We start from the raw sequence: 27759 nt of genomic DNA, 5'->3' as shown, positions 1-27759 counted from the left end.
CATGTTTATTATGCCAGTAGGCAGGTTAAGTTCGTAAATGGGCCATGTAGGTCCACGTTTTCATATAGCCCCCATATAACGGTACCTCCCGATGATGATTTGATGATTTTAGCGACACTATTCACCGGAATTGTTTCAAATTTGGCATTTGACGTTCGAAATAGATACTACAGCCTGAGACAGAAATTTGTCTGTGCAAGTCCACGTCTTCGTATAGCCCCCATATAACAGTACCTCCCTATATTCGGTATTTTAATGATTTTAGGAACATTTTCCACCAGAATTGTTTCAAATTTGATATTTGAAGTCCGTAATGGATACAACAGCCTAAGGCACAAAATTGTCTATACAGGTCCACGTCTTTGTATAGCCCCCATATAACGTTACCTCCCTATATTCGGTATTTTGATGATTTTAGCGACATTATTTACAGGAATTGTTTCAAATTTGGTATTTAAAGTTCGTAATGGATACTACAGCCTAAGGCAGAAAATTGTCTCTGCAGCTCCACCTCTTCGTAAAGCCCCCATATAACGGTACCTCCCGATATTCGGTATTTTAATGATTTTAGGGACATTTTTCACCAGAATTGTTTCAAATTTGATATTTGAAATCCGTAATGGATACTACAGTCTACGACAGAAAATTCGTATGTCTTCGTATGGCCCCCATATAACGGTACCAATCGATATTCGGTATTTTGATTTTATCGACATTATAACCGATTTTTTTTAAGTTTCGCATTTGAATATTGTAATGGTGGAGGGTATTCAAAGTTCGGTCCGGCCGAACTTACAGCTTCTTTACTTTTTTGTTGTTGTTGCCAAATAAACAAGAAAATAAAAGTACCTTAGCTTGTCTCGACCTTCGGAATGCCGAGTCTTTAATATTAAGCTCGGACATGGATGAACTATGGCCATATCTTTTGGAACTTTTATCTTACAATACAGCGAGTCAATACAGAAATTTTCGAAGTTGGATTAGTACTTTTATGGTCATACAAGAATAAAAATAAAAAAAAATTAGATGATAGTTTTGTCGATAAAGTAACTTTTTATATGACCCTATACTACCATCTGTCATATATTTAATGTTACATATATTGTTTAAGTCCATATCATATGCTCTGTTCCAGAAATTCAAGAATGTAAAATTTTTTTTACAGCTATAATTGACTTTTCTTTTATGATATCGTAAAAATTTCAGGTTTTCGGAACAGATCAATACTTTTTATTTTTACATTTTTACGTTTTTTATACTTTTTTAACATATAATTCCTTGGAAGGTTCGTCTTATCATATCCTTGTTATTCACTCGTTTTGCAGAGCAATAGTATGCGTTATCCATGGCATAAAGAAGCTAACATTCGTATAAATATCAGGCAAAGCTGCCGTCGCGCTACAAGCATTACTTCCCGCTGCCACTATCCCATATTGTATGAAACGTTTTTGACCTTTGTAGGGTCCAAAATGCATTAATGGTCCACCACTATCTGCGGCGCATACGTTATGACCACCTATATCCTTTCCGAAACATAAGTGCCGAGTATCGCTGAGTTGAATAGAATATTTATCACTGCATGTCGAAAGAGGTAGTTGTTTCACTGGTGTTTTCAGAAGAATATCCGATTTATTGCCTGTGGTAAAAATGGGAATATTTATTTTTAGAAAGTTACCAAAAAAAAAACTCTTTTACAAACCATTTTTAGTGTGACCCCAACCGGTTATGAAAAAATTATCTTCAGTCGGTGTATACAAATGAATGGGCAAGCATATAGGTTTAATGTGCTCTGTGAAATAAAAAATATTTATTTATTAACTGAAAAACAAGTAAAAAAGCTGTAAGTTCGACCGAGCCGAACTTTGAATACCCTCCACCATTTGTAATGAATTTGGCAATTCTCAAAAAAAAAATAAAATCCGTTAAAAATTCTGTTAAAATCTTTAAAATACCGAATGCAGCTGTTACATTAGGGTCTATACGACGAAATGGACCTGCATAGGTAACTTTTGTCATAAGCCATTACAATATTCAAATGCGAAACTTAACAAAAAAAAGGTGAATAGTGCAGCTAAAATCATTATAATACCGAATATCGGGAGGTACCGTTAGATGAGGGCTATACGAAGATGTGGGCCTGCATAGGCAATTTTCTGTCGTAGGCTGTAGTATCCATTACGAACTTCAAATACCAAATTTTAAACGATTCCGGTGAATAATATAGCTAAAATGATCAAAATACAGAATATCGGGAGGTACCGTTATATGGGGGCTATACGCAGACGTGGACCTGTACAGACATTTTTCTGTCATAGGCTGTAGTATCCATTATGAACTTCAAATACCAAATTTGAAACAATTCCGGTGAATAATATCGCTAAAATCAAACTCAAAAGTGACGCCTTGTGCGGATTTCCATACATTGAATATCGGGGGTTACAGTTAAATGGTGGCTATACGATACCGAGGACCTGTATAGACCATTCTCTTCCAGGGGGAAAGTTCTCAGAAGAAATTCTTTATGCGGATTTTTAGGCTACTCCATTGAAAAATTTGGCTACAATACCGAATATCGGGAGGAACCGTTATATGGGGGATATACGATATCGTGGACTTATATGGGCAATTTTCTTCATGGGGGTAATGTATTCTAAAGGAACTCCTTTTTTGAATTTTAAGACAATTCCATACCGAATATTGGAGGTACCCTTGTACGGGGGATATCCGATATCGTAGACCTATACCGACAATTCTCTTCTAGGGGGTAATGTACCCACAAAAAACTCCTTGTGTAGAAATTCAGATAATTCCACTGAAGAATGTAGCTTAAATCATCAAAATACCGAAAATCGGGAAGTACCGTTGTATGGGGGCCATACCATACCATGGACCTATATAGATAATTCTCTTCCAGGGGGTAAAGCACTCAGAAAGAACTTCTTGTGTGAATTTTCCATTGAAAATGTGGCTACAATCGTCAAAATACCGAATATCGGGGGTACTGTTGCATGGAGGCTATACGATATCGTGGACCGATACAGACCATCTTCGAACTTGACCTGCCTGCAGACAAATTTGTGCAAAATTTAGGTTCCTATCTTTTGTTGTTGTTGTTTTAGCAGTAGTACATACAAGTGTTTGCGTTCTGCTAATCTGGTTCCAGCTCCAGGTTTAGAAATTCGGTTACTTTAATGGGCTGTAGCCAGAGATCACCTATGGATCCTCCAGGAGGTTCCTATCTTAATTTATTTTGACTCTAAGGTGATGACAACAAATGGACAGACGAACAGACAGTATTAAGTCGTCGACGCTGATCCAGAAAATATATACTCTTTTAGGTCTAAAATTATTATTTCGATGAGTTAAAAAGGGAATGACGAACTTAATATAAGCTCCATACCATAAGGGAATAAAAAATAAATAAATGTTTACCTTCTTATTGAATATTCACATGGTATTCGAAGTCCAATACTTACCTTTAAATTGAACCTTGCGATCCAATTTGATCAGGGCAATATCGTTGATATGATCCTCTCTACTATACTCGGGATGTGAAATGATATTTTCTATACGAAAATCTTCCACCGGTGGATTGCATTTGAAAATGGCGCCCAATTGCAGGCAGTCGTCAACGGTTGAAATGTCATGTTCGCCAAGTCGTACACCAATGCTGTGAAATGAATAACCAATTACATTTGATTAAGGAATTTTCCACAAACAACCTTGATTTAAGGTCTGAATAAACTTCTCCAATTTTTATATTGCTTGCACTTTTTACTTACATTGGATCCATCGTATTCACACAATGGGCTGCTGTCAATACAAAGCGATTCGTTATCAACGAGCCAGCACAATGAAATTCTTCACCTACTGGTCCATCATATTTCAATAGGGCCATCCATGGGAACTCGGCCAACTTTGTAACATTGCCATTGATAATAGCATCTCCAGGGTCGGGGCTGCACTCTTGTTGATATAGAACATCAAAACCTAAGTATGCAGGTTATTTATAGGGTATGAATTGACGATTTTATTAGAAAATACCTGCGGTGTTTAATAGACCTTGATAATCTGGTATTGGATTTAAATATAAATTTTCGGTATTTTGCATTCTTTGTTTAACTATTGCTGTTGTTGGTCGCCAAACAGTTGCAGGTTCACAACACCAATGGGACAAGAATTAAATATTATCGTTCGGGGAGTAAATGAAATAAATTGAATTAATTAAACTAAATGATTAAATAAATAAAAATAAAATATATAAAGAAAAAAATTCATACACATATTAGTAATTAAATGAATTAATTAATACAGAACTTTCAAAAATATATGTTTATAGGTCATGTTTGGTTACAGGCTATTTAAAAATTAAACATTTGTTAATTTCTCCTTCGATGGGGCTTGTACGCTCTTTGGAAAGCAGTGTTTATTATACCCTCAGCCATATGGCTACAGAGGGTGTATGTATGTACTAAATATTTCTCTCAACGAGAAATCTGAGATGAATATGGAATTTATAATTCGCATAAAGTTGGATTTTTTTTTGTAATTTTGCCCATATCAATATTTTTATGGAATAATTCGGTCGACTATATCTGGACCCATATGGATATTTTCTACAATTTATCACACATCTCATATCAAGTGAACGAAGTGGCCAAGATAGTCCAAAACTGGCACGTTGCAATAATTATATCATATTTATTTTGCTCCGACACGAAATTTACAAAATTGGCCCCTTTCCTCCGAACGTACTTCATAGAGGGTCAACAATTTTAATAATCATAACAGAAGCCAAAATATATTTTAATTATCGAATATTGGCTGAGGGTATACAGGGTGAGATGAAAAAACTGCAATCGACTTCAGACTGCTGTCATTTGTAAGCCACTCGTCAGACAGCTGTTAAAATTATTGTCCAGAAAAAAAAGTTATTCGCCATAGAATTCAAGCGTGATTGTGTGATTTCTTTATATTTGGCTGGAAAACCACAAGTGGCTATCGTTAGAGCACTCCAGCATTTAAATGTGAATAAATCTTTTGTCTCGTGCCATCGCTCTTTACCGTGATACTGGTAACGTAACCCGACGTCAAGGAAGTGGACGGAAGAAAACAGCAACATCAACAGAAATGGTTCGAAAAGTAAAGAATCGATTTGATCGAAACCCGCGTCGCAGTGGCCGAAAAATAGCTCGTGAGCTGAACATTTCGCAACATTCCATTCGGCAAATATTGAAAAATGAGTTCGGGGTAAAGTCATTGAAATTCCAAAAAGTTCAAGAACTTACACCGCAACAGAAAGAAAATAGACTTAAAATAGCTAAAGAGTTGCTTCGCTTGGCCGAAAGTGTTGAACTGCCGACTTTGGTTTTCTCCGATGAGAAAACATTCGTTGTCCAGCAGTTTGTAAACAACAAACAACAACAATCGTGTTTACTTGCCAAAGTGGTCAGCTGAAAATGTGTACCTTCGGTTAGCGTGGGCCGCCATAACAGCCGATAGTCGCTCTCCCTTCGTATTAATCGACGGTGGGATCCGAATAAATGTTATCGCGAAAATCTTCTTCTAAAGCCTTGGGCACGCAAACATTTTGGACGCAGACATTCCAACAGGACTTAACACTATCGCACTCAGCACGCGCCACCCAAGAATACAAAATGAGGTTCCTCGCTTCATTTCCAGCGCAAAATGGCCACGAAAATCTTCGGATAACAATCCGTTGAACTATTATGTCTGGAGTATTTTGGAAAGCAAGGTGACACTAAAAAATAATAAGTGTCGATCACCAAAAGCAAGCGTTTCGCCGGGAATTAGCAAAAATACCGCAGAGCAACGTTTGAAGGCCATAATTCGTGTCAAAGCTGATCGATTCGAACAAATCTAAACTTATTCTAAAATTTGAGGCTATTTCCGACATTTTTTGCTCTCATTCAATAACATTTAAAAAAAAAATTAAAAATTATGGCTCTTGACTTTGTTGCAGTTTTTTTATCTCACCCTGTACATCTATCGGCAAAACCGTCTGATACTTGTTAAAAATAAAAATCCTTGTTTTATTTTCAACAATCAATTTACTCCCAATATTTCAATTGAAATTTTCAAGGAATTAAGGAAATTTTACAACAAACAGAAGTACCTGACTATATGGACTCAGTATTTTTGCAAATTGAGAACATTACACGCAAATTTCTGCAAAAGTAAGATAAACTTCAGTTTTATGTTAAAGAAGGGAATTGAAAGATGTAGATGTCACTTTATTAGGCCCTGTCCCTCAAACTTTCTCTCTTGTAAAAAATCACATTTCTCTTTGGCTATCCCTACATGTTTGAAGGTTCAGTTGGACGTGTATAACCATTATCATATAAAATAGCTCTTCATACCAATGTTGTAACTAAGTTTTGTTTTAGTTGGATGGTAGATAGATAGTGTGTAGCTGGATAGATAGATAGTTAATAGATAGGTAGATAGACCTCCCAGGTTTTGTCATATCCTTCATATAATAATACTTAACAAAAAATGTCCTCACAAAACCGACAAATTCAGTCACATTTTATCTGAGTTATTAGGTTCCCCTGGCTTCATCTTCATTGGAATACTCACAATTTTATCATGCTCTCCCGTACAATCTGCACGAAGTAGATATTCTCGAAAAACCGTCAATGCATCGTAGTTCTTATTCCATTCGTGTAGAATATAGCACTCCGTATAAGGAACACAAAGTCCACTTTCATTGTGCGGTGTAAGACAGTGTCTATATTCTTCTTCTGTTCAATAAAAAATTCGATTTTTAGTTCAAATTTAATCAAAATTAAAAAAATACAAATATACTTACGAGCCTTAACTATAAGAAAAATAACTAATAAAATAAGATATCTGGTAAAACCCATTTGACGACTGTGAGTTGAAACTACTAAATCCAATTGAGCAGAGCTTTTGATGAAATTTGACTTTTATTATAATCTGTATATAATATAGGTGGTGGGTTGATGTTATTCTCGTTGATTTTAAAACGTCACAGATTTGTGTGGAAATATTGTGTCTATATACATAAGATATGGAAAGTGTTTTTCCATGCTTTAATTGGGCTTTATTTAGGGAATTTAGTTGTTTAAACAGTGGCAGCTTCTTAATTGTTCTGAAAAATTACGTTGCTTATGTTTTTTTTCATAATAGGCATGATTATTTTCAGTATTTTTGTTTTTTTTAGAAAAACCACAATTTTTTGTCAACAGGTTCTGGTAAGACTTAAAATTTATTGATTTAAAGTCCTCGAAAATAAAATCGGCGAAATTATCAATTTTTGGAAATAAAAAATTATTCAAACAATAATAATCCACGATCAGGTCTTTAAAAAAAACCTTTTTTTGGGGCTGCTCACTGACAATATTTTAACAACATCAAAAAAATTTCGGCATAAGGTCTTTAAAAGAAAATTCTTGAAAAATGCACGATTTATTGCCAGGAAAGACTATTTTCGGCGGGAAGTTATTAAAGGATATTTTGAAAAATTCACACTTTTTATAGAAGGGAAGTCCGTGATAGACATTTTTGAAAATCTACAGAAAATCCTTTAATATCCTTGAAATATATATTTTAAATGTAACGAACCAAGGTTTATATAACTTGCAAAATCGTAAAAATATTAAAAACGAAACAAAAAACATCACGTTTAATACTCCACACTATTAAGCAAAGCTACTTTTTAAAATGAAGAGAATAAAGTAAAATAAGTATTGGGTGTTCCACTTTAACATGTGATATCGGTTGCAGAATACATTTAAAGTTTTCAAAATACAATAAATTGGGTGAAACCGTTGTATGGGAGTCATATCAACAACAATTTTCTACTACAAGGGTCTTAAGTACAAAATTCTCAAAAACGGAGATGAATTCAGGAAAGTATTCTTCCGCTTTGAAATTTTGTTTAGACATTTATATTCAGACATTTATATTACCCCTTGTATACTTGGTATTAAAAATGGGACAGATCGATCCACGTTTCGGTGTGGCATCCATATACAGATTGAGATAAAAAAAAAACTGCAACAAAGTCAAAAGCCATAATCTTTAATTGTTTTTTAAATTTTATTGAATAAGTTTAAAATATGTCGGAAATAGCATCACATTTTAAAATAAGTTTAGATTTGTTCGAATTGGTCACCTTTGGAGCGAATTATAGCCTTCAAAAGACCAATGATACCGTCACACGCTGCCCAAATGTTGCTCTGCGGTCTATGGCCCAGTCCCTGCGAAGCGCTTGCTTGAGGTGATCGACACTTTGGTATTTTTTAGTGCCAACCTTGCTTCCCAAAATACTCCAGACACAATAGTCCAACGGATTGGTATCCGGAGATTTTGGTGGTCATTGTTCGCTGGAAATGAAGCGAGGAACCTCATATTGTAACCATTCCTGTTGGAATGTCCAAGATCTGCGGCCAAAATGTTTGCTTGCCCAAGGTTTCAATACACCCTTCAGAATGTTTTCGCATTTATTCTGATGCCATGGTCGGATGCCCACACCATCACCATGGCCGGCGCTTGAGTTCTGGTGGCCAACCGAACGTGCTCATTTTCAGCTGACCTCTTTGGCAAGTAAACACGATCATTTTGTTTGTTTACAAACTGCTGCACAACGAATGTTTCCTCATCAGAGAGAACCAAAACCGACAGTTCACCACTTTCGGCCAAGCGAAACAACTCTTTAGCTCTTTTGAGTCCATTTTCTTTCTATTTTTGATGCTGTGTAAGTTCTTGCACTTTTTGGAATTTCAATGGATTTACCCTGAGCTCATTTTTCAATATTTGCCGAATGGAATATTACGATATGTTCAGCTTATGAGCCATTCTTCGGCCACTGCGACACGGCTTTCGTTCAATCGCTGTCACTAGAATAATTTTAACAGAGTGACTTAAAAATTACAGCAGTCTGTTGGTTTTAGTTTTTTGGTTTCAGTTTTTTAATCTCACCCTTTAAGGTCGATGCAAAGAGGTAATTTTTAGCAGTGTGACGAAAAGTACTAAACGGTAATAAATTGAATTTGGAGGAACTGGTGGAGCTGGATTCCTGAAATTTAAATTTTACATTACTGGCGAAGTGTATGATTGGAATATGGAAGAAGTTCTCGAAATTTGTACTTATATGCACGAAAACTACTAAATGGTACTAAATTTGCTACAATTTCGGTTTGGCTAAACCGATAGAACTGGAATTCTGAAAATTAGAGGAATGTAGGGAAAAAATTTAAAAAATATGAAATTGGGCTCGTGGCTCGGTTTCTTATTAATAAACGTGAATTTTTGAAGGTTTTCTGGGTAAACTATTTCAATTTTTTATAATTCAGAAACATAGATTTGGGATAGATGGGATAGAATTTGGCACCTGCGACCGAATTGAATTTAGAAGCTAGCATGCCAAATATGGTGAAGATCGGTTCAGATATAGATATAGCTCCCATATATGTTGTTTATCCGATTTGTTACCCACAGCCGTAATATACACTCCGTAACAATGATATTCAGGGAAATATATCAAATACAGCTCAGAAATATCTTTGCCAAATTTTGTGAAGATCGTTTCAGATTTGGATATAGCGCCCATATATATCTTCATCTGATTTCAAATTAATTTTGGACCAAATGGACAATACAAGTCCGAATTTAAAAGATACAAAATGCTTCGGCATATTTAGTCATTTGAACTTTAAATAATAATTATAATCATAGCATGTATGATTGAATTCTCCCATAAAAACTTTTAATTGTTATGTGGAGCTCTACTAAATTAGCAAAGTGGTGTAGAGTATCATAAAGTCGACCCGCCTGACTTTAGGACTTTCTTTACTGGTTTTATATAAATATATTTATTAAGGACTTTTTTGCCAAAAACTGTAGACTTCAAAAAATAGATAAGATATATGGCCATAGGCTCAGGGTATATATAGCCCGTCAAACCAAAAGAATTTTTCTAACTTGTTTTAATTTTATTTCATTTAAATTTATTTTCTTACATTTAATACCTTAAAATATTCGATCATCAATAGAAACTATATTAATCCAAATTTTACACAACAATATTGTGCGTTATCCATGGCATAAAATTGCTAACATTCGTATAGACACCAGGCAATGTTGTTTTCAGGATACAAGCATAACGACCCGATGCCACCACTCCGTACTGTACGAAACGTCTTTTACCATTGTAGGGGACAAATTGTATCAATGGTCCACCACTGTCACCACCGCATGTATCACGACCGAGTACATCGTCGCCGGCACACAAGTGTCGGGTTAAACTGAGTTCAATCGAATACTCTTGACTGCATGTCGATACGGGTAACTGTTTGACGGGGGCTTTGAGTAGAACATTTGATGTACTGCCTGTAGGATATGTAAAAATTAATTCAATATTTTATAATATTTCAGAACCATATTTTTAATATTTCGTACTTACCCTTTTCAGTGAATCCCCAACCAGCTATTAGAAAATGATCTTCAGGCTGAGTTTGAACAGAATTTGAAAAGATGGGTAGACATATGGGTTCAATGTGTTCTGTGGGAAAATATGAAATATAAATAAAATATTGAGCTAAAAAGGGGACAAATTCTCACTTACTCTTGAATTCAACATTTCGATCCAACTTGATGAGGGAAATATCATTGACATGTTTACTTTTGCTATATTCGGGATGTGCTACAATATTTTCTATACCAATATCTTCCACTGGGGGATTGCATCTCCACCTTGGACCCAATTTTATACAATCCTCTTCTGTTGATGTATCATATTCGCCCAGGCGTACACCAATACTGTGAAAGAAAATATTCGAGAAACAAGTGAGGATGTTATACGTGGACATTTATTTGACATTTTCGACAAAAGAAATAACGTATTCAGGATAGAGCGGACCTACCGAGAAACTCAATTGTCAAGATTTATCTAATTTGGTGGGGTTTTGGGCAGAAACCTTCAAAATACCGAAAATCGGGAGGTGACGTAATACGGCGGATATACCAATTAGTGGACCCGAATCAAATAATTTTGGTAAAGAGAGAACAGACCTATCGAGAACCCCAACAGTCAAGTTTCATCTAATTTGGTTGGAAATTAATGCAGAAACCTTTGAAATACCGAAAAACTGTATCGAAAAACAGATCGAAGGAGATAACAGAGAGAACACCAAATGTCAAGTTTCAGCCGATTTGGTTGGAAATTATGGCAGACGGCTTCAAAATACCGAAAATCGGGAAGTACCGTTATAGGGGGGCTACACCAATTAGTGAGCCTGAATCGAACATTTTTCGCAAGCAGGGAACAGACCCTTCAAGAACCCCAAATGTTAAGTTTTTTCTAATTTGGTTGGAAATTGTGGTAGAAACCTTTGAAATACAAAAATCGGGAGGTACTGTTATAGGGGAGCCATACCAATATATGAATCTGTGACGGATTTTTTTGCATAGAGAGAACAGATCTACCAGGAACCCCAATTCTAAAGTTTCAGCTGATTTGGTTGGAAATTTTTGAAGAAAACCTTCAAAATACCGAAAATCAGAAGGCACCGTTATATAGGGGCTATACCAATTAGGGGACCTGAATTTAAAATTTTTTGCAGAGAAGGAACAAAACTTTCAAGAACCCCAAATGCCAAGTATCAGATGATTTGGTTGGAAATTATGGCAGAAAACTTCAAAATGCCGATAATCGAGAGGTACCGTTATATGATAGCTATAACAATTAGTGGACCTGAATCGAACATTTTTCGCAGGGAGAGAACAGATCTACCGAGAACCCCAAATGTGAAGTTTCATCGAATTTGGTTGTTATTTGTGGCAAAAATATTCACAATACCGAAAATCGGGAAGTATCGTTATGTAGGGGCTATACCAATTAGTGGATCTTAATCAAACATTCTTTGCAAGGAAAGAATGGGCATACCAAGAACTCTAACTGCCAAGTTTTATGTAACTTGGTTGAAAAATGTGGCAAAAACCTTCAAAATACCGAAAATCGCGAGGCACGGAGGCTATACCAATTTGTGGACCTGAATCGAACATTTTTGGCAAGGAGAGAACAGACCTACTGAGAACCTCGATTATTAAATTTAACTTGATGGTGGTTGGAAATTGTGACAGAAACCTTCGAAAGACCAAATATCGGCAGGTGCCATTATAGGGGGTTAACAAATTAGTGGACCTACGTCAAATATTTCCAGAAGGGTGAATATAGACCTACCGAGAACCCCAATTGTCAAGTTACATCTAATTTGGTTGAAAACTGTAGCAGAAACTTTCAAAATACCGAAAATCGGGAGATACCGTTATATGGGTGCTATACCTAAATGTGGACCAATATACACCATTTTCGATACCAATCAGCCTGCATATAATATAAACTTTTGTGACAAATTTGACAGCTCAAGATTAAATAGTAGAATATTTTTTAACCTCCACCGTACTATTTAGGGTATCTTAATTTGTCATTCCGGTTGTAACTCCTCGAAATACTAATGTCAGGCCCAACAAAGTATATATATTCGTGACCAGCGTAATATTCGAAGTCGAGTTAGCGATGTCCGTCTGTCTGTTGTAATCACGCTATCTTTGGAACGAATTGGGACAGGAGGCTACAATTTAGCACATATTTGTATTTTGCCAGAAGGCAGGTTAAGTTCGTAAATGTGCCAAGCCGGTCAACGTTTTCATGTAGCCCTCATATAACAAAACCTCCCGATATTCGTTATTTTGATAATTTTAGCGACATTATTCACCACAATCATTTCAAATTTTGTATCTGAAATTCGTAATGGGTACTACAGCCCATAACAAAAAATTGAGTATGCAGTTTCCCGTTTTCATATAGGCTTCATATAACGATACCTTCCGTTATTTGGTATTTTCATTATTTTAGCGCCATTATTCACCGGAATTGTTTCAAATTTCGTAGTTGAAGTTCTCAATGGGTACTACAACCTATGACAAAAAATTGTCTATGCAGGTCCACGTCTTCGTATAGCCCCCGTACAAGGATACCTCTCGATATTAGGTATTTTGCTGATATTAGCGTCATTATTCATTGGAATTATTAAAATTTTTGTATTTAAAGTTCGTAGTAGGTACTACAGCCAAGGACAAAAAAATTACTTATGAAGAACCACGTCTTCGTATAGTATACATATTAGGGGTGGCAATTCCGACCGAATTCAGCCTAGAAGCAAGTCCAAATTTTTTGGTGAAAATCGGTTCAGATATAGCTATAGCTATAGCATATATATGTTTCATCCGATTTTTTGTTTAAGTCCCTCACATGTGTAATTTTCACTCCACAACAATGATCTATGGTACCAGATATCAGATACAGCTCTGAAATAAGTATTTCAAATTTTGTGAAGATCGGTTAGGATTTGAATATAGCTGCCATATATATCTTTATCCGATTTCAGATATATTGTGCACCAAATGTCTAATATATGTCCAAATGAACTGAATTTTGGCCATTCCGACTGAACTCGGTTCAAATATAGCTATAGCTCCCATACATATGTTTCATCCGATTTAGTGTTAAAGTCCCTCACATGGGTATTATGCACTTCACAACAATGATCTTTGATTCTTGACATCAAATACTGCTCGAAAATACTTCTGCCTAATTTTATCGAGATCGGTTCAGATTTTTCAACCGAATTTACTAAATTGTGGTGTAGGGTGTCATAAATTCGGCCCGTCCGATATTTGACCTTTTCTAACCGGGTTCCTACGGATTTTTGTTATTTTAATTATCATTTACCTTCAAAATCGTAGAAGGTATCATTTGAGACAGTCGAACCTACCTGCTAAATTTACTACGTCCACATAGAGGTGTAGGGTGTCACATAGTCGGTCCGACTTTTGACCTACTCTTACCGGTTTTCCACGGATTTATTTTTTATTTATTTATTTATTATTATTATTATTTTTTTTTTTTGAAAAATATTCGACACAGCCGAACGTATCTGCTAAATTTACTAAATCCACATAGTGGTGTAGGGTGTCATATAGTCGGTCTGACTTTTGACCTACTCTTACCAGTTTTCTACGGATTTATTGAAAAATTTCAAGTACCTTCAAAATGGTGGAGGGTATTAAAAGTTCAGCCGGGCCTGTTTTCATACTTTTTTTTTAAGATTTTGTGGTTATAATAATTGAAACTATTTACCCTTTACAGCATAAAGGGAGATTCTATAGTGTCGTACGTGATCTTAGTCTGATACAAATATTTTAACATACGAAGTTTCATATGAGATATCAGAAATTTAAGATGAAGTTTAACGTTGCCATAAAAAATAAACGTCACGTCACCTGTTGATTTCTTAAGTTTTTTTTTTATTGATAAATCCGAAATGTAAATAAAAACCCCTTGTAAAAAATAATAAAATGTTCTGTTTAATTTGTCTAAACAATTTGACAGGTAGTCTGAAACGATAAACATCATTAAGAAAAAAACTGAAATATTAATGTCTTTATTACTTGCAAATTCTTAAAATCCGTTCATATTCATTCATTCTCATTCATTAAGAGGCCGAATGAAAAAGGTGTGCTCACTCACTCACCTTAACGATGACGCATCAAAGTAAGAAAAAAAATCCAATTTTTAGGGATTTCTTTGTGGTTCAGAAATATTCTTAAAATCGGAATTTCCAAAATACATTTTTTATATTTAGCCACTTGATATTGGCATGTTTGTTCGGAATATTTGAAATTCCAAGGTAATTTCATTAGCCGTCATTACATACGCATGCACATACATTTATGACTAAATAAACCCGGCGTTCAGGAATTAATTTCAATTCTAAGACCGAACCTTAATTTACAAAAAAAAAAAAAAAAATGTTGACTCACAATGTATCTTTATACCCTACACCACAAGGTGGTCAGAATATTATGTCTTTGTGCATTTGTTTGTAACAGGCAAAAGGAAACGAGATAGACCTAAGTTCCTTTTGATGATCTGCATAGAATCACATTCCGGGTCGATTTATGCATGTCCGTCCATCTGTCCGTCCGTCCATGTATTCTTGTGAACAAAATGCAGGTCGCATTTATTATCCGATTGAGATGAAGTTTTCCGAACAACATTTGTTTGGCCCAAGGACGAACCCTAATCAAATTGGAGATAATCGGTCAAAATTTAGATAGGTCCCATATATATCTTCGTCCGATTTGCTTTTTATTGTGTACCAAACGTGTAATATCAGCCCGAATAGTATGAAATTTTGCACAAACAGTCAAATTAGGCCTGAAAATAAGTATGCCAAATTTTGTCGAGATCGGTTCAGATTTGGATATAGCTCCCATATAAAACTTCGACCGATTTACGTATCATTGTGTACCAAACGTCTAATATTTTTCCAAATGGGATGGAATTTGGCACTTACGACCGAATTGAGTCTAGAAGCTAGTATGTCAAATTTTGGTGAAGATCTTCATCCGATTTTTTATATTTGTTACCCACAGCCGTAATATGCACTCCGTAAAAAAAATATTCAGGGAAATATATCAAATACAGCTCAGAAATATCTTTGCCAAATTTTATCGAGATCAATTCAGATTTGGATATAGCTCCCATAGATATCAAATGGGCAATACAAGTCCGAATTTAAAAGATACAAATGCTTCGGCATATTTAGTCTTTTGAACTTTAAATTATAATTCTAATCATAGCGTGTATTATTGAATTCTCCCATAAAAAAAAACTTTTAATTGTTATGCGGAACTCTACTAAATTAGCAAAGTGGTGTAGGGTGTCATAAAGTCGGCCTCCCCCGACTTTAGGACTTTCTTTACTGGTTTTTGTTTACGATTTTAAAGGCGATTTGAAATACCCCGCCAAATTCTACAAGGCATTGTCGCATAAACTGATGGTCTCAATTGTTTCTTTGTTTTAATTTAACACTTACACTGGATCCACTGTGTTCACACAATGTGCTGCTGTCAGCACATAACGATTGGTTATCAACGAACCACCACAACGAAATTGATCACCCGATGGACCACGATATTTCAACAGAGCCATCCATGGAAATTCGGCCAACATTGTGACATTACCACCGGCAATGCGATTTCCATTGTCTGTACCACAGCGCTGTCCATTAAGAATATTAAAGCCTGCAATCGGAAGATATTTGAGAAGATTAGTTACGCATAATATTATTTAATATAATGAAGTTATATGTAAATACCTGCCGCATTCAATTGACTTTGATAATCTTGCATGGTATTTAATGATAAATAATTGATACTTCCCGTACTCGGTTGAGTTGTTGCTGTTGTGGGTCTCAGAATCGTATCAGGTTCGCAACAAAGGCGTACCTAGAAAAATTGAAAAAAATAAGGATTTGTTATAACATTTACCATGAAAACTAGTGTACAGGGTGAGATAAAAAATGCAACCAACTCGTCCGACAGCTGTTAAAATTATTCCAGTGACATCTCATTATATTGTTTACAAGCGTTCAAAAGCATTTTGAAAGAAAGCAGCAACATCATCAGAAATTGTTCGAAAAGTAAAGAAGCGACTTGATCGATACCCGCGTCGCAGTGGCCGAAAAATTGCTCGTGAGCTGAACATATCGCAATATTCCATTCGGCAAATATTGAAAAATGAGCTCGGGGTAAAGCCATTGAAATTCAGAAGTGCAAGAACTTACACCGCATCCAAAGAGCTAAAGAGTTGCTTCGCTTGGCCGAAAGTTGTGAACTTCCGAATTTGGTTTTCTCCGATGAGAAAACATTCATTGTTCAGCAGGTTGTAAAGAAACAAAATGATCGTGTTTACTTGCCAAAATTTGCACCTTCGGTTGGCCACTAGAACTCAATTGTCCGCCATGGTAATGGTGTGAGCCGCCATAACAGCCGATGGTCGAATAGAAGAAATATAATAGAATAGAATAAATACCGAATTTATCGCGAAAATATTCTGGAGGGTATATTAAAGCCTTGAGCACGCAAACATTTTGCAGACCTTGGACTTTCCAACTCATCACCATTGTACTCAGCACGCATCACCCAAGAATGGTTATAAAATGAGGTTCCTCGCTTCATTTCCAGCGCACAATGGCCACGAAAATCTCCAGATACCTATCCGTTAGACTTTTGTGTCTGGAGTATTTTGGAAAACAAGGTTTGCACTAAAAAATAGCAAAGACTCGATCACCCCAAGCAAGTGGTTCGCACGGAATGGGTCAAAATACCGCAGAGCAACATTCGGGCAGCGTTTAAAGGTTTCATTGGCCGTTTGAAGGCCATAATTCGTGCCAAGGGTGACCAATTAGAACAAATCTAAACTTATTCTAAAATTTGATGCTATTTCCGAATTTTTTTCTTTCATTCAATAAAATGAAAAATATGGCGTTTGATTTCTTTGCATTTTTTATCTCACCCTGTATTCGTTCTTTTTGTATAAAAATTAAAAAAAAATGTGTGTAATACAAATAACAAAAACTCCACGGATTCAATTTAGGTTAGGTTCCGCCCCTATCTCATTACGTTTGAGAGTATCGCCTTTATTTTTACACACTTGAGACTATATAAGATTTCTATACCAAATTGTCTGTATTATTTTGGTATCTGGTAATCCGTTGATAATCTTTCTCTCCACAACAAAAACTATGTTTTTTGCTATACTCACAATCGTTTCCTGGTCACTGGAACATTTTGCTTGATACAAATACTCCTGCAAACTTTGTGGCAATGTTCCATTATATTTCCTATACCATTCATAAAGAAAAGAACACTGGGTATAGGGAACACAAAGTCCATGTTCGTCGAGCGGTGTACGACACGGCGATTCTTCATCGTCTTCTGTACAATTAATATTTTATGACTTTCCATTAAATTATGCGACGGAAACAAAATCAAAAAATTCAAACTCACGAGACTCGACTGCGATAAAAAATATCAATAAAATGAAAACTATGATGCTTTCCATCAAGAAGACTGCAGTTTATAACAGCGGAATTAAACTGAATCGAGTTTTTGATTGGGAATGGTTTTTATTGCTATTTGTGTGGTACTTGGGTAGACTTAATCTCGTCAATTAATAAACGTCGTAGATTTACGTTGTAAAAAAATGTCATAAAAGCGATATTCAGACTACAGGGTGAGATGAAAAAATTGCAACCAACTTCAAACTGCTGTCATTTCTAAGCCACTCATCCGGTAGCTGTTAAAATTATTCCAGTGACATCTTATTATATTGTTTACAAGCGTACAAAAGCATTTTGTGAGAATTTTCCAGAAAAAAAGTAATTTGTGATGAAATTCAAGGGTGATAGTGTGATTTCTTTATATTTGGCCGGAAAACCACAAGTGGCTATAGTTAGAATACTACAGAATTTAAGTGTGAATAAAACTTTTGTTTTTCGTTGCATTGGTATCTCCGGATACCAATCTATTGTGTCTGGAGTATTTTGGAAAGCAAGCACTAAAAAATACAAAGCGTTTCGCCGGGAATGGGCCAAAATATCGCAGAGCAACATTCGGGCAGCGTGTGACGGTTTCAATGGCGGTTTGAAGGTCATAATTCGTGCCAAAGGTGACGAATTCGAATAAATCTATCTGTATCCGAAATTTTTGTTTTCATTCAATAAAATTTAAAAAAAAAATGTAAAAATTATAGCGTTTGACTTTGTTGCAGTTTTTTTGTCTCACCCTGTATGGTTGTAAATGGTTGTGACCAAGAGCTATAGTTAGGTTTTTATGAAAGAGGATTACATTTTTTTATACATGATGAAGTTCGTTAATGGTTTTAGTTGAGTCATAGAATGTTCATAAAAACGTTTGCAATAATTTGATTTTCTTTGTAGATTAATAAAATGCATTTGGAGATAAAATCCAAAGTTTGAATAGATAATAGATCAATAGATCTATTTCCTACCTACGTCAAATACCAAATGTTGCGAAATTTATAACAAAATATTGAAATTCATTTGTATATGATCCTATAGAAAATTTTGTGGTCCATCCGAAAATCCGAATCCGAAACTCTTTTGAGGTTTTGATCTATATAAAAAATTGCATCGTTTTAGATATTCCAAATGTTTACCCATTTCGCTTTTTATGTGCATTTTGGCTATTCAAAATTTGCACCCTTTGCGGGGGAGGTAGTAGAAGAAGTACTCCGATCTTGTCCATTCAAGCACCCGATTTTGCGGTTCTCTTCCTATGTGGAAAATTATTTTCTATGAAAATTTTGTCCTTTTGTGGGAGAGGTACCAGAAGGAGTGGACCGGTGTTGCCCATTTCCGAACTCGATCTATGTTTGACAAAAATATTACAATGAAAAGGTTTTTTGGAAATCGGATACTCCCATTCGAGAGTTAACGTGCGCACCAGCCAGACAGACTGACGGACGGACGGACATCGATAGATCGACTCCAAATGTCCTGAAACGGATTTGGACCTAAGAGACCTTTGGTCTAAAACCGTTATTTCGATGAGGCACGTTTGGACCGTATCAAATGATATATACCCTCTGTAACCATATGGCTGAGGGTATGAAGAAGAATGTTATAAATAGGAGCAACGTCTCCTTTGAATGTATTTCTGATTTTGGGGATCTAATCCCATTGGCCCCTGCAAAAACCTACATTGTAGGTGGTTTCAATTCAAAAAATGGCAATTTTCGTAGTTTGTATCCGCTGAAAAACAAAATACCAAATAAAAAGTTTGTAAAAAACTCTGTATAATACCAAAAATTAGGAAGTATCATTATATTGGGCCTATATACAGGGTGAGATAAAAAAACTGCAACAAAGTCAAGCGCCATAATTTTTACATTTCTTTTTTTACATTTTATTGAATGAAATCAAAAAATGATGGAAATAGCTTCAAATTTTAGAAAAAGTTTAGATTTGTTCGAATTTGTCACCTATGGCACGAATTATTGCCTTCAAACGGCCAATGAAACCGTCACACGCTGCCAAAATTTTGGCCCATTCCCGGTGAAGCGCTTGCTTGAGGTGATCGACCCTTTGGTATTTTTTAGTGCCAACCTTGCTTTACAAAATACTCAAGACACAATAGTCCAATGGATTGGTATCTCCGGAACGAATGTTTTCTAATCGGTGAAAACCAAAATCGGCAGTTCACCACTTTCGGCCCAGCGAAGCAACACTTTAGCTCTTTTGAGTCTATTTTCTTTCTGTTGCGATGTAAGTTCTTGCACCTTTTTGGAATTTCAATGGCTTTACCCAGAGCAATATTTGCCGAATGGAATATTGCTATATGTTCAGCTCACGAGCCATTTTTCGGCCACTGAGACGCGGTGTTCCATCAAGTCGCTTCTTTACTTTTCGAACCATTTCGGCTGATGTTGCTGTTTTCTTCCGTCCATTTCCTTGACGTCGGGCTGCGCTTCCAGTATCACGGTAACGAGCGATGGCGCAAGACACAAAAGACTTATTCTCATTTAAATGCTGGAGTGCTCTAACTATAGCCACTTGTGGTTTTCCAGCCAAATATAAAGAAATCACACTATTACGCTTGAATTCGATCACGAATAACTTTTTTTCTGGACAATTCTCACCGAAATGCTTTTGTACGCTTGTAAACAATATAATAAGCTGTCACTGGAATAATTTTAACAGCTGTCGGCTTACAAATGACAGCAGTCTGAAGTTAGTTGCAGTTTTTTCATCTAACTCTATATAATAGACAAAAATTTTGCAGGCAAAGATTTCCAAATTATCTTAAATTTGGGAGTGCCGTTATAAATGGTTAATATATAATGGTGAACCTACCTTCACAAAATTTAGAAGGGTGAGATTCTGTCACCTCAGATCTCAAAATGTCAATTACTTATGATTGGGTCTAGAATTTTGTTCGAAACTTTCAAAATGCCCGAAATTAGTAAAAATTTGTAAAATTATTAGTAATATGGGACCTATACCAAATACTAAAGCAATCTTGAAATATTTTAGCTTGAAGAGATTATACGTACTCAGAATTAAAAATGTCATGTTACACATGATTCGGATCAAAATTGGTTCAAATTACCGAAAATCAGGAAGTAACGCCATATGGGGGGAGGGTGTACAAAATACTTTGTAGATACTTTTGAGTGCGGTTGAGGCGCTGGAAAATTCTAACAATTAAAAATGAAGATTCCAAAATATCAGTTTCCCAGCTGCGATGAAATATCACATGTGTAGAATTCAGTGATCTTGTGCACTGTCGCATATGATAATGTGTAAAATAATAAAGGACATGACCCACACACACATAGGTAAAAATAGGTAAAAATAGATAAGAAAAATTGTGTGGCTGCGACTAGGTTAAGTTAGATTAGTTTCAGTAGTACGTAAGAACATATTTTAAAAATAAAATCAGAATTGGACCACAGCATTCGAACCGTCACGTTCTGTATTTTCTTTCTCACTTTTTCGGGGGGCCATGCTGAAACGTGGACCAATATCTCTCATTTTTAATACCAAACATAATAGGGGTAACATAAATGTCTGAGCAAAATTTCAGAGCGATAGAATGCTTCCCTGAATTGAACCCCACTGTGCGAAGGAACACTTGTCTTTTATTCTTAGCTCTGCTGAATGTTTCCTGTAATTACTTTTTCGTGTGGCACATTCTTATCGAGTATGCGTTCATATAAGTTGATGTGACTTAACTCAGTTTTGAAACAATTCGACTCTTGTTGACGTTGTGTGGACAAAGTTATAGATTTATTTTTTTATGTATCTCACTCCCTCTGGACGGGTAGTTAATGTTTAATGCAATTTTTTCCAGTTGCCTCTGGATAGTTCTGTTTCCATTGGCCTGACATGCTATATGTAGTATTAATCACAACTCTGTGGATGTCATGTACCTTCCTTGAAACCGACATCATAAATTAACATTGAATTTCCATGCAACCGTAAATGTTTCATAACTCATAACTTCACTTCACATTTTTATGTTAGTACAATGACACACATATATATATATATATATATATATATATATATATATATATATATATATATATATATATATATATATATATATATATTTTAATCACAGCAAAACTAAAAATATGCACAACTGCAAAATATAATCGCATGGATATTCCCCGTTTATCTGAATGGTTTTTCCCTCCTGGTTTAATCTAGCTATAAAAAGTCACGTATACATGTATGTTTATAAGACACTAGCTGAACCTGCATTCAAAATTTTATATAAAAATATTTTATGGTTTAAAAAAAAAATAACACAAATTCAAGAATTTGAAATTTCAAATTTGTTGTAATGCTTTAGGAAAAAAATTGGTTTCCTTCAGGAGCGTAAACAAACAAATGCCTAGGTCTACCCTCACGTGAACATTCCACATACTGCTGACCATGGGAAAAGCATGATCATGCTAATGCTTTCAGTTTTTTACTGTTAGCTATTTAGCCAACGTTGTCACACATTCCAATCTTCATTAAAGTTTGATATATATAGCGTGTTGGTGCATCAAATACACGAAATCAGGCGAAAAATGAATATAGGAACTATATCCAAATCTGTACCGATTTTAATATAATCTTACAAATTTATTTCCAGATTTCATTAAAATAGGAGAAATATAACGTGTTTTGTGTATCAAATACATGAACCGAAAATATATATGTGAGCTATATATCCAAATCTGAAACGATTTCAGTATAATTTGGCAAATAAATTTTAAGAACGAATTCCATCACACATTCCTAATTTCATCAATATAATATAATTTGACAAACAATTTTTTTAGCTAAAAAGTTTTTAGACAAATTCTATCACACATTCCAAATCTCATTGAAATATGGCGTACACAGCGTATATAACGCATCAAATACATAAAATCTGAGTTACTTCCGATTCTGATGCTAATCTCTAGTTCGAAGTGGAATTTAAAAACTTTTATATAGCCTACGTTACTTTCAGGCAATGTTGTAGTATACATGGAAATTTTCTGGAAAATCTGTTCATCGGTTTTCGAGTCCATAAATTACAAACAAAGATACAAACATTTTCCTCTTTTATAAATATAGCTCAATAAATAAACTGAACTTCATATATCAAGCAAAATAAAAAACAAGTAAAATAGTATCAGTCGGGTTTGCCTACAGATGTATATCCCCAACCATGTTTTTATTATGCACACTGTTGACCCTTTATGGGGGAGGTTCCGAAGCAGTTGGCCAATATTGTCCAATTCGTATCTGACCTTAGTCAGATATTAATATATTTGGACTTTATGGTCTACTTCCTATACCTTACATTTGCAAATGTTTGGAAAATGTGGAAACATGCGTGAGTTACCAAATATAGTAGACCGAAGTAATACAGATATTGGTATGAGCAAAATTTAAAGGAAACCGAACATTGATATTTAATTTTATACAAAATCATAAATTCAGATAAATTACATATTCATATCATATTTCTGGTATAATTTGGCAACTACATATTCATATCATATGTAGATATATCAAGTTGTGCAAGTTATCACACATGTAAGTATTGGAAATTGTGACCTTTTGTGGGTGTGGTTCCAAAAAGGGGTTGGCAGATATCAATAATTTTCACAACAGATTACGTTACCAAAATATTTGGAGGTTTAAAAGTGGAAGAAATTGGATGCCTTTTCCGCGTTTTATGAACGTCTTATTTTACAAAGTTTAGAACCCTTTGCGGAGGAAGTACCAGATGGAATGCGCCGATATATTCCATTTTCAGAGCAGATCTTGTATTAGTAAAAATAATGGCATGTATGAAATTTATAGCGTTTTGGTTATTCATAATGTCGACTCTTTGTGGGGGAGGTACCAGAAGAAATGGTCCGATCTATACCATCTTCATACAAGACCTTGTGTTGATAGAAATATTGAGATAAGTCCGATATTAAAAAATTTGACCCCTTTGGGGAAAGTACCAGAAGGAGTGGACCGATATATTCCATCTTCACAGCAAGTTTTGTGTTAGCTGGAACAGTGGGATGTGTGAAATATGAAGAGAACCTGATGCTTATTTCGGATTTTATGACCTTCTGTGTTATTCAAAACTTTGACCCATTTTGGGGATGTACTTGACGGAGTGGACCGATATTGTCCATTTTCGTATTTGACCTAGCAATGTTGAAAATATTAGGATTCACAAAGTTGAGGCAAAATCTGATTATCCTTTCTCTTAATGTGCAGTTTTTTATTTTATTTATTTTTTTTTTTAAATTTCGACCTTTTGTGGGATATGTACGAGAAGAAGTGGAACGATATATCTCATCTTCACACCAGACTTTGGGTTAACAAAAATATTGGGGTTTGTGATATTTGAAGACAATCAGACCCTTACACCACACTTAACAAGCGTTATAGTTTTTTAAAATGTTGACCTTTTGTGGGGGAGGTACTTGATGGAGTTGGCCGATATTGTCCATTTTCGCACATGACCTAGCACTGATGCAAATATTAGGATTTGTAAAATTGCCAGCCAGACAGACAGACGAACAGACATCGCTAGATCGACACCAAATGTCCCGAAAATTTCTCAGTGATCCAATATTAGTATGTTCATCCTTTTCAAACAATTATAGAACGCAATTGCACAACCACCAACATATATCAGCACCAGATACCAATAGAGACATCAATATAAAATTTCGGGATTCCAGCCCTATACATTCAATTGATACCGAATTAACATTAAGTACTTTTTGTACAAATATAAGACGCATTTCCAAACCACGGCCAAATTTCAAACACCACTGGTAATATAAATATCAATCCCTTCATCCAATATCAAATTTAGTACCACTTAGTACTTTTCGAACAAACATACTACACATTTATACATACTTTTCGAAACATAGAGTATACATTTCCAAAATCATCTCCATATCTTTATAATTATATCACATTTCAGGATTTCAGCTTTATTCCTTCACCCCATACCAAATTTAGAACTTTTCGTACAATTATAGTACACATTTCCGAAATCACTTCTATATGTCCAGGCAGCTTATGGACAGCGACTCTAATACCAATTAAGATATCAAGCATTATATTTTCACCCAATACCAAATTGTACCAAATATAGTACCATTTAGTACTTTTCGTAAGATTATAGTACACATTTCCGAAACCACCTCTTTATCACAAACCTTCCACCAACAGAGATGCTAATACAAAAATTCAGCTTCATCCGTTTACCTTGGTACCAAATTTAGTACATTTTACACACCTAGTACATTTCCAAAACTACCTTCAAATGTCAAACTTACTTTCCAATCTTCTTTCTCATACCAAATTTTCTTTTTAGCTCCCTCCATTCACATAGTACCAAATGGTACCAATTTAGACGTTTAGTAACATTTCAGAACTTTTCCAAGCCTTAATGTTCGAATTTCAAAAAAAAAAAAAAAAAAACACTTTGACACATCTATCCTGCACTTCATTAGTGACAGTGATATTTAAAATTCTACCTCATTTCGTTTTACCAATGCAAACTATGACTGACCACAACGTACAGTCTTTACAGGTGAAGCGTTTTTATACCCCATTCTATGGAGGGCATATTAACTTTGTCATTCCGTTTGTAACTCCTAGAAATAGGGTGAGATGAAAAAACTGCAACCAACTTCAGACTGTTGTCATCTCCAAGGCACTCGTCCGACTGCTGTTAAAATTATTCCAGTGACAGCTCATTATATTGTTTACAAGCGTACAAAAGTATTTTAGTGAGAATTGTCCCGAAATAAAGTTATTCGTGATGGGATTCAAGGGTGATAGTGTGATTTCTTTATATTTGGTTTAACAACCACAAGTGGCTGTCGCTTGAGCACTCCAGCATTTAAATATGAATAAATCAGCAGAAATTCAAAAAAAAAATAGAATCAAAAGAGCTAAAGAGTTGCTTCGCTTGGCCGAATGTGGTGAACTGCCCATTTTGTTTTTCTCCGATGAGAAACCATTCGTTGTCCAGAAGTTTGTAAACAAAAAAAAAAATGGTTACAAAACGAGGTTCCTCGCTTCATTTCCAGCACACAATGGCCACCAAAATCTCCGGATACTAATCCGATGGAGTATTGTGTCTGGAGTATTTTTGAAAGCAAGGTTTGTACTAAAAAATACTAAAGTATCGATCACCTCAAGCAAGCGCTTTGCTGGGAATGGGCCAAAATACCGCAGATCAACATTCGGGCAGCGTGTTACGGTTTCATTGGCCGTTTGAAGGCCATAATTCGTGTCAAAGGAGACCAATTCGAACAAACCTAAACTTATTTAAACATTTGATGCTATTTCCGACATTTTTTCTTTCATTTAATAAAATGTAAAAATTATGGCGTTTGACTTTGTTGCAGCTTTTTATCTCACCTTATTCATGATCAGCGTAAAATTCTAAGCAGAATTAGCGATGTCCGCCTGGCTGTGTGTCTCTCTGATTTAGATGATTTTAGCGACAATATTAACCGGATTTGTTTCAAATTTAATAGTTGAAGTTCGTAATGGGTACTACAATGTATGACAAAAAAGTGTCTATGCGGTCCACGTCGTATAGCTCCCACATACCTCCGAATATTCGGTATTTTGAAGATTGTAGCTACATTTTTTACCGGAATTCTTTCAAAAAATCGCGTATGCAGGTTCTTGTCTACGTAAAGCCCCCATATAACGATACCTTTCTATATTCGGGATTTTTGATGATTTTATCGGTATTATTCACCAGAATTGTTTCAGATTTTGTAAAAAAACTTTGAATACCAACCCCAGCATTTGGAACGAATTTGGCAATTCTGAAAAACAATAAAATCCGTTGAAAATTCTGTTAAAACTCTTAAAAATAACGAATGTAGCTGTTATTTTAGGGTCTATACGACGACATGGACCTGCATAGGTAACTTTTGTCATAAGCCATTACAATATTCAAATGCAAAACTAAAAAAAAATCGGTGAATAATGTCGCTAAAATCATGAAAATACCGAATATCGGAAGGTGCCGTTATATGGGGGCTATACGAAGACGTAGACCTGCACAGACAATTTTCTGTCTCAGGCTGTAGTATCCATTACGAACTTCAAATACCAAATTTGAAACAATTCCGGTAAATAATGTAGCTAAAATCATCGAAATGCCGAATATCGGGAGGTACCTTTATTTGGGGGCTATACCAAAACGTAGATTTTTTACGGATTTTTTTTTTTTAAATTTTTGAAGTTCCTTCAAAAAGGTAGCTACTCTTTATTTTTTACTTCCTCAAAATGTATAAAAGTTCCAATCCCCACAGACTTCTTTCCCTAACAAATCTCTCACGTATAGGTACTTTTCTTCAGCAATAAAACATTTCATTGCTCCTTGTTGGCCGAGTTTTTAACCACATTTCACTTTAATACTCACCACCGGTTCATTGTCCCTCGAACATTTCAATTTCTGGATGTATGGATAGAATGCTTGCGGAACATTTCCCTGGTACCTTTCATGCAATCTCTTCACAGAGCTGCACTGATTGAAAGGAACACAAATTCCGGGCGAATTATTTGGCATGCGGCATAATTCTTCTGTAAATTTAATATTTGTAAATTTTCGCACACAAAACTTTCTTTGTCACTTACGGGTTTTCACCGAACTTATTGTTACAGCAACAATAACAACAACAACGACGACACTGCAATAAACCAGATTTATTAAAACATTCATGACTTTGGCCGTGAATTATTTGTTGTTTGTTGATCAATGTTGAGTGGTTAATGTTCACCGGTAGACTGTGCCGCTTGCGAA

General features: G+C 35.3%; 1 protein-coding gene across 1 annotated transcript; it reads right to left on the bottom strand.

Moving 5' to 3' along the window:
* Positions 1-846: 846 nt before the first annotated feature.
* On the bottom strand, positions 847-27759 carry LOC131800971 (serine protease grass-like). Its single transcript, XM_059118874.1, has 12 exons — positions 27594-27759; positions 27379-27539; positions 16212-16341; positions 15930-16137; positions 10613-10806; positions 10451-10549; positions 10065-10377; positions 4045-4169; positions 3783-3990; positions 3477-3670; positions 1700-1789; positions 847-1636 (listed from the first exon to the last, which is right to left on the bottom strand). Exons 1-12 carry the CDS (start codon positions 27676-27678, stop codon positions 1311-1313), a joined length of 2133 nt encoding a protein of 710 aa, XP_058974857.1. The 5' UTR covers positions 27679-27759; the 3' UTR covers positions 847-1310.

The sequence above is a fragment of the Musca domestica genome, unplaced genomic scaffold (assembly GCF_030504385.1).
Source record: "Musca domestica strain aabys unplaced genomic scaffold, Musca_domestica.polishedcontigs.V.1.1 135, whole genome shotgun sequence".
Taxonomy (NCBI): domain Eukaryota; kingdom Metazoa; phylum Arthropoda; class Insecta; order Diptera; family Muscidae; genus Musca; species Musca domestica.
This window is presented reverse-complemented; position numbering and strand designations above follow the sequence as displayed.